The sequence below is a fragment of the Populus trichocarpa genome, chromosome 6, assembly GCF_000002775.5.
Source record: "Populus trichocarpa isolate Nisqually-1 chromosome 6, P.trichocarpa_v4.1, whole genome shotgun sequence".
NCBI classification, from domain to species: Eukaryota; Viridiplantae; Streptophyta; class Magnoliopsida; order Malpighiales; family Salicaceae; genus Populus; species Populus trichocarpa.
Genome location: NC_037290.2, coordinates 12,220,488 through 12,229,895, shown reverse-complemented (window position 1 = coordinate 12,229,895; position 9,408 = coordinate 12,220,488). Strand labels below are relative to the sequence as shown.

At 28.4% G+C, this 9,408-nt stretch overlaps 1 protein-coding gene across 1 annotated transcript; it reads right to left on the bottom strand.

The window, feature by feature from the left end:
• Window positions 1-2,967: 2,967 nt before the first annotated feature.
• On the bottom strand, window positions 2,968-4,615 carry LOC18100361 (GDSL esterase/lipase APG). Its single transcript, XM_052453653.1, is given in 6 exon segments — window positions 2,968-3,128; window positions 3,235-3,490; window positions 3,741-3,974; window positions 4,068-4,198; window positions 4,307-4,385; window positions 4,387-4,615. Coding segments are annotated over 6 exon segments (1,032 nt in total). The 5' UTR covers window positions 4,558-4,615.
• Window positions 4,616-9,408: the final 4,793 nt, after the last annotated feature.

The following is a 9,408-nucleotide window of genomic DNA, read 5'->3' as shown; positions in this document are numbered from 1 at the left end:
TCCTATCTATATTTATTTAAGATATTTTTTTCTAACTTAATAAAAATACTTTCACATGATAAACCCAAACTTAACTTAATTTATTTTTTTTAAAAAAAGGTAACCATGAAAAAAAATGAATTTATAATTCAATTTTCTGAAATTTATCATTTTTAAAAATAAATTAGGTTGCATAAATTAAATTATCTACCAAATATAGATTGGACAATGACCTAAAATATATGGACAGATTAGAAGCAATTAGACTTGTAGGGATCCGATAGATTAGAGACTTGACCTAAAAAACAAGGACAAGTTGAGCTACTTTTCCTTAATTAATCCTAAGCAGTAAACCACATGGCTAATTAAGACCTAGGGGGCTAGGACAATCTATTAAGATCCTATTAAATACACTAAGCTCTTATGATCATTTGGAGATGGATTTAATTTCGATCGATGCACAAGTTGGCCCGATGATATCATTAATATAAAAAAAATAATTTTAATTAATTAATTTTGCTTTTTTTTTACTGAACATCATTAGTACAATTTATAGAAATTTTGTTTGCTAAAGATAGTTATTATGTGCGTGATTAGTACTTGATGGCTCATTTTCACTAATAAAGCTCTTTAAAAAGCGGTATTATTTCCACTTCATAAGTTGTCAATCCTCACATTTATATATATATAAAATATTGATAGAGTAAGCTATCCTTTTTCTTTAGTAGAGTTTTGAATTTAAATAAATAGTTGACATATTTAATTTTTTTTAAGAAATTTTTTTCTAGTTATTAAAATTTCAGACTAATTCAAATAAAAAACAACAAGCATGTAAATTTAAATTTTAAAATTTTTTAATTAATTTATTATATATTTTTTAAAATAAATATTTTATGGGTGAATAATATTTGGAAACAAATAAATTCTTGAACAAGAAAAAAAATGTAGTATGACTATGTTAGAGAATAATATAAATCATATCCTGAACCTCACCTAAAAGCTTAAGCTATTGGGTTGAGATGATTTTTTGACATGGTATCAGAATCTTGATAACCAAGCGGTCACGAGTTCGAATCTCACCATTCCTATTTATTTGATAAAAATTAAGCATAAGGTAATGTGAGTTTGTGCAAGTTTCAAACCCAAAGAGCTTTTATTTGAGGGTGTGTGTTAGAGAATAATATAAATCATATCCTGAAACCTCATCTAAAAGTTTAAGCTATTGGGTTGAGATGGTTTTTTGACAGACTAAACTTTCTTTTTTGTTTGAAGAAATTAAATTCTATGATATGAGTAATGATAAAAAAGAAGAAGAAGATAACATTTGAATATCTTAATTAAAAAAAAATAAAAGACTTACTACTTGTATATATGTATACTAATATTTAATATCACCATTTATATATTAAAAAAGTCCACTATTAGAAGTATTTTGATCTAAGTAATATAAAATAATTTTAAAAATAGAAAAACCACAAATGATTAAACCTTGGAACTAAAAAACCTAATGTTCAATGGAAAACAACTTTTAAATTTTGGTATCTCTAATATGTTACAAGGGTATATATAATCATGATCCACTAATAAACTATGATTATATTTGATAAAATTTATAAATATTTATAGTCTATTTGTCTACATGTGTCTTTTCAGCTAATATCCACTGCTTACCTTGCTAAAGACTCTCTTTACATATAGGACTTGATTGTTGATTGTTATTGTGAACCCTGTTCGATGGTTGATTTCAAGGTTCTTCCATAGTTTGCTTATTTATTATTATTTATTTTTAAAATATCCTTATAAAAATCTCTTAATTTATATTTTTTTTTCCTTCGTAAACGTACAACATTTGACTTTTTGAACTTTGGAGCCCTCTCTTTAATCAGTGATATTGAAGAAATAAATAAAGAGTGTCTATCCACTCAAAGGATCAATAAAGGTTAGACTATATTCTAATAAATAAATAATAATAAAAAAGATATAAAATTGGATTCGACTAAGAGCAATGAAGCCCAAAACAGCTGGGAACCTTGATTATTTTATCCTTCTAATGGGCCGGACTCCAGAGCAATGAAGTGTAGACACAAGAAGCCCATTGTGATGTTTCAAAATCCAAATACTACAAATTCTCCCTCACAAACCAAACTGAAACCGTTTCTCAAATCTATATACAATATCCTTTGAATCCTTGATCAAATTGTTGTTCATAGTTGTGTACTATCCCATAGTTTCAAACTACCATTGCTTTATCGAAGGAACTAGGTTAGTACAACCTTTGTTTTGATGTAAAAAATATTAAAAAAAAAATATTTTTTTTTAAAAATAAAAACATATAATATTTAGTGGCTTGAGTGAGTTTAATAAACTTTGTTAATTTAATAATATCATTAGAAAATAAGATATCGACAACAAACAAAGCAAAAAAATAGTAATAAATAAACAACGATTCAATTCAAAAGATGACCGCTTGCCAATATTATAGAAATATATCTTCACAATATTCTAAAAACATCTCAATGATTTTATTTGTTAAAAAAGTAAAAATTAAATGAGAATGCAATAATTTCATAGAAAGGAAAATAAAAACAATATGAATATTCAAAAAAGACAAAAAAAATCAATTACTTTTTTAACCATGACCTGAGTTATAAGATCAAAAACAATATATATAAAAAAATTATGAGGGTTAAAATCACAAAAAAAAAAAACAACACAAAAAAATCCAAAATAAAAAAAAATACAATAAAAATAATAAATGTTAAAATTGCAATTAAAAATAAATCAAAAGACAACAAAAAATTTTAAATTTGAGAGTTAAATTGAAAAGAATAAAACCATTAACAAAAGAAAAAAAATCAAAAGAACAAAGATAAAATAAAAAAAACAATAAATTATAAACTTGTTGCAAAGTAAAACTAAAAACAATAAAAATATCATAAAAGATTCAAGGAAAATTTTTTTAAAAATTATAAGAATAAACATCAAATCCTAAAGATAAAAACAATTAGCAGCATGAGAAAGATGGACACTGTCCCAAAACACAAACTGAGTGGCATTGGGGCAAGTTCCTGGCAACCTTGGATTGCACAATACTGATATTTTCCCAGCAGTCCTCGTCTGGCAGCATCCTCTTCTTGCTTCGACAAAACCTACCAAACATTATAGGAAAAAAAAAGAGGTCAGAATTCATCCTTATATATAGTCATAATTCAAATTACCCTAAAGGTTTAACATGTTCATGAGAAAGGTTAGGACCATAAGTTAGAGGAGATTTAACCAGATCCTCCAATGGCTTGTAGATATCGAAGACAACTATCTTTAGACCCGGAAGTTGCTTTCGGAGATTATCTGCAGCTAAGTTGAGATTTTTATTAAATTGCCGTGCAACAGTATTGACCCAGGAGAGACAGTCATTTCCACGATATCCGAAAAAGTTTCGGGCTTCAGGAACGCAACCCAATGGCGGGAGTGAAGTTACCCCAAGTTTCCTTGCCCCCAAACTATACAGGTCCTGCTTGTAAACAAGTCAAAATTCAGTGAAAACGAAGACTGGTTATAAATATGCCCCACCAAAGTGGGGTCTTTGGAAAGAGAGTCCGGAGAAAGTCTTGTCCTTCAGAAAAGTTTTCGTGAACAGAACGCTCTCAAGACTCTAACCTGAAATCTTCCAGATTGCGATTTCAAGTCCAAGATTTCTACCATTGCAACACCAATACTGGCCTTTAAAAGAAACCTAGAGACAATGTTAAACAGTAAGATACCTTAACAAAGCTTGAGAATGTAGTGGCAAGGTATGAGGAATATTGATCGGGAGTGTAAACTTTGTTTACAGAAGGGTTGACATAGTAGTTCTGAAAGAAATCAGCGGTGCCTGCACTCAAGATGTATAATGCGTCTTTGATGATTGATGCTGCTTTTCTACCACCAGCCACCTTCACTAATTTAGTCTGATACTCCTTGAAGTGCTTTAACTGCAGGGACAATGGAATTGCATTCTACAAAAAATAAATAAATAAAAGTGATTTTGCATGCTTTTTGAGTTTTGTGAGGTTTAAAGTACTGGTACAAACAATTTATAGTTAGCTTACATTCAGAAAGGCAGTCTTATCGTCATACCCAGATGCTGCCGATGCAAAGTTGACTCCAATAAGAAGGTTTTTTCCTGATGCTTCTGGGCTGAGATATGCTGGTGCATAAGTCTTAAATCCTAAAGCTTCAGCTGCATACAGGAATTGACGCAGATTTGTTAGAATATATTTCATATATAGGCAAGTGAACCTGAATACATAGGACAACCAATCTCTTGAATTTGCTATTTTGCACTTGCCGGTGATGTCAATAGTTAATTTTCCATTGCAAAACCTCCCTGTGGGTTTATGATTGGCAAAATCTCTTCCATAAGGAGGGGTAATTGGCCTTGAAAATTGTGGATAGATGGTTATTATTGCCAACATCCACCGATGAGTCACCGAATGATATGATGGCTGGAAAAAGAGTATCTTGAGCATAGCCACCACTGACCAATGCTAAAGCTAAAGCTGAAGCTAAAACAATGGCTTTTCTATAGAAACTATCCATTTAGCTGTAGCAAACGAGAGGATTTGTGCTATATGAGGCGCCACAACGGAAATCCAAGAGACTCAGTTTTTTTGCATGCTTAAGTTGAATTCCATTTTTTAAAAATATATAAATGTTAGGTCCCCTTTCTAAAGCTAAACACTAATACCTGGACACTGGGATTTCATTTATTTAGTTTCGGCAGTGAACTTAAAGTTTTTTTTTTTTTTATTTCTTTTGTATAATAATCATATAGAATAGCAATGCTTGGACTTAATTCAAACTTTATTTATGTGTTTGTGTTTATTTATTAATAATATCTAAATGGTGTAGGAGAATCACTATTTTCCCACACCTAAATTACTGTGGATTACAATAGTGATTCTTCCCCTTCTTTTTTTTAGCTAACTTTTACTCTTTTTTTTTGTTTTTTTTTCAAAATTATTTTTTTTCAACTTTCCTATTTTTTTTTTCCAAATTTTTTTTTGTTGATTTTACTTTTTAAATTTTGACTTGGTTAAAATTTTTGCTTTATAATTTTTTCTTTAAAATACTGTGGATTGTTGCGATGTTTTTCCACATAATTTTTCTATTTTATTTCTTTATTTATCAAAATTATATTTTTCGATTTTTTTTTAATATTGAGCTGATTGAGAATTTAGTTTTGTAATTTTTTTCTTTAAAACATTGTTGATTGCTACAGTGTTTCTCCGCACCGTTTTTTTTATGATTTTCTCTGAAATTATCTTTTTTTTATTTTATTTTTTAATATTGAGCTGATTAAAAATTACAGTTACAATATGTGAGGAAAGCACTGTAACTTTCCTTGAAAATTACTGTTGATTGCTACAGTGTTTTTTCCCACATGGTTTTTTTCTGTTTTTGTTATGTTTTCCCCTAAAATTATCTTTGTCAATTTTATTTTTTAAATATTAAGCTGGTTAAGAATTGTAATTATAAGTAAATACAAGTTTTTCCTCACAAAACACTATGGATTGATACAGTTTTTCCTCACATAGTTTTTTTCTAGTTTTTTTTGTGTTTTCTTTTTTTGTGATATTTTTTTCTAAAATTTTCTTCGTCGATTTTTTTTTAATATTGAGTTGGTTAGAATTTAACTTTGTAATAAAGCTTAATTATGTGGGGAAACCATTGTAGCTTTTCCCATAAAACATTGTGAATTGCTATAGTGTCTCTCCGCATGGTTTTTTTTGTTATATTTCAATTTTTTTTTAATATTGAGTTGTTTGTGAATTACAATTACAAGTCATTATAAATAAAACTAAATCATGTGGGGAAACACTGTAGCTTTCATCACAAAACACTATGAATTGCTACAGTGTTTCCAACATGATTTGTTTTCCTTTTTTTGGTGTTTGTTTTGTTATTTTTTTTTCTAAAATTATCTCTGTCGATTTTTTTTTAATATTGAGCTGATTAAGAATTTAGCTTTGTAATTTTTTTCTTTAAAACACTGTGAATTGTTGCAGTGTTTTCCCATGTGATTTTTTTATGATTTTTTCCAAAATTATCTTTGTCGATTTTTTTTTAATATTGAGTTGGTTAAGAATTATAATTACAATAAAGCTAAATCATATGAGGAAAGCGTCAACGTTTTTTCTCATGGGTTTTTTTCATTCCAAAATTATCTTTGTTGGTTTTTTTTAATATTAAGTTGGTAGAGAATTTAGCTTTGTAAATTTTTTTGCTACAGTGTCTCTCCGCATGATTTTTTTTGTTATAATTTTTTTCAAATTATCTTTTTCAATTTTTTTTTAATATTGAGTTGTTTGTGAATTACAATTACAAGTCATTACAAATAAGGCTAAATCATGTGGGGAAGCACTGTAGCTTTCATCACAAAACACTGTGAATTGCTACAGTGTTTCCAACATGATTTTTTTTTCTTTTTTTGGTGTTTTTTTTGTTATTTTTTTTCTAAAATTGTCTCTGTCGATTTTTTTTTAATATTGAGCTGATTAAGAATTTAGCTTTGTAATTTTTTTCTTTAAAACACTGTGAATTGTTGCAGTGTTTTCCCATGTGATTTTTTTATGATTTTTTTCAAAATTATCTTTGTCGATTTTTTTTTAATATTGAGTTGGTTAAGAATTATAATTACAATAAAGCTAAATCATATGAGGAAAGCGTTGTAGTTTTTCTCACAAAACACTGTGGATTGCTACAATATTTTTCTAAATGGTTTTTTATTTTATTTTATTGGGAAAAATGCTATAGTTTTCCTCATAAAACATTGTCAATTGCTACAACGTTTTTTCTCATGGGTTTTTTTCCTTCCAAAATTATCTTTGTTGGTTTTTTTTTATTAACTAAAAAGCTAAATCATGTGGCGAAAGCACTGTATCTTTCCTCACAAAACACTGTAGATTGCTACAAATCATTTTGTTCAGTCTCTAAGTTTTTGATCACCAACACAACTTTTTTTTTTCGTTATGAAATATTTGCTCCATCATATCTTTAATTTCTATTACTTATCTAGCGCTGGTTCACAATTATAACACTATCAAGTGCACTTGTTTTATAAGCCCACGACAGTGCGCGGGCATGTCATCTCGTTGTAATCTAATGCAAGAGACAATCAAGGTTTTTATGTGTTTATCATGCTTTCGGTGGACTATTAACCTAGTTTGGTTTTGTTCAATTTATTACATGATCTCATCATTTAAAAAAAAAAATGATCATTATCAAATTTTATATATGACCAAGTATCTCAAAAAAAAAATAAAAAATAAAAAAGATATTGTAATAGATTAGGAAGATAAGTAGACCTATATGGATGGACCACCGGTAGATCAGGAACAACATACCATTTCAAATAGAAGACAAGTAGCAATATATCTTATTTTAAGTAGGATGTTTTAAGGTTAAAATATATTTTCTTTAGCATAACCAGTCATTTACCTTAGAACTTTGAAGACTAGTTAGGGTTTATAATGTATAATACTAGGTGACGACTTTTCTTTTTATTTTTACTCTATTTCCAAAAACTTATATTTTTTTAGAGTTCATTGCGATGTCAGGTGGAATAATATATAACCTTAAAGGAAATGTTTCGAGGTTGAGGCTAAAATACTAAATGTTTCATTGTTTTAATGATGGATGATTTAGGTTAAGGTAGTTGGGTTTTATTTTTGGAAAACTCTTATTTGAAGACAAAGTATGTTTTGTATTCATACTTATTGTGTTTTACCATATTATATGATGACTTGCGATGAGTTAAACCAGTTCACTTTCAAGTCAACATTAAGCCATTTTTAGCCATTAATGGAATTGAGATCACTTATGATTTTTACAAGTGAAACCATAATACAAAATAAAATTAATTCTATTTTTTTTAAAAATGTTAAGATATATTAAGAGTAGAAAACACTAGAAAATTTTTAACCATGCACTGTTAGATCTTTAAGTGTAAATGATTAATCAAATAAAAGCCACAACTTTTCACTAGTTTTAACAAGCTCGACAATTAATAAAAAGGATTAATGACTAAATTTGAATGTCAAAGATATAACATAAACAAAAAATATAGGAGTATAATACAGGATAAGATTTTTTTAGACACAAAAAAATATTATTAATGATAAGTTGAATAACAAGTGTAATAGGAGAACCTTAAAATTCAACATAGCAGAGTAAAGTGATTTACCAACATGATTGCTTGGTGGAAAGATTTTGGAAGAAACTGCTGCTGACATGGCAAAAACAACTTACGTGGCACTAACCTGTAACATTTAGCTGTGTGATGCTAACGTGGCAACATGTTCTCATATGTTGGTGCCATGTTAGTGGGGTGAGGTGTTATTGACGTGGCATTGTGGTGGTGGTGGTGACATGGTAGCGTGGTGCCGTGGCACTGGTGTGGTTATGCTAGGGTAATTTTTTTTTTTTCCAGATATGAGCTGTGTAAATAGAAAAATTAATTTTTTTTCCAGCTATTGTTGGTGATTCTACACAATTTCTAGGTTTACAAACCGTGTTGAATTTTGAGGATTTTCACAAGCACTCAGATTGATTAACTATAAGAACAATTAAAAGTCTTGCTTTGATATTAAAGTTGATGCGGGATAAAAAAAGATTTAAAAATGATATAATAAGCTAAGAAAAAAAAGCCAAAAAAAGAAGAAGAAAAACTGAAAAAGAAAAGGAATGGGGGTTGAAAATAATTGCAACTTTTATTCAATTAATCAACTATCTAATTTTTAGAAAAATATAATATAAATACTAAAACTCTAACTAGAACAAATAAGTGATATTATAGCATACTAAATAAAATATCCAAAAAATAAATAAATAAAGCCCAATAAACAAATATAAATAAAATTTAATAACAAAAGGATTAGACTATCCATCACTGTAGATTATACAAACATGTGAATCTTGTCTCAAGTCTATTTCCCCATTAAAACCCTAAATAGGAAAATCAAAATAAGATGCAGGATTTTAACAAAATAAATTGTCAATGAATCCTTGTTATAAAATAAAATCAAATCGTGAAAGAGTTTTCTATACATGGCAGAAGTCCACATTGATAAAATTACTAATAAATTGAAAATATTCTTTCATTTCATACTCTACTGTGTTTCCTTTAATTATGACTGGTCTGGAAATGCCAAAATATCTTAGATGGGGAGACATGTAAATGTTGATTCTGATTGAAGTTCAAAATTAAGGGGCTCGTTTTCTTTCCCTCATGCGGGTCTCAAGAATTTCAGTGTTGTAGATTTTACAAATTTATTGATCCCTTTTGTTTTATAATGAAGTCAGTACATTGAACTTTTGATTATATGCCTTAAAGATACTAAGATATGGATGTTTTAAATAAATCTCAGTCATTGAAATCAACACAAGCAG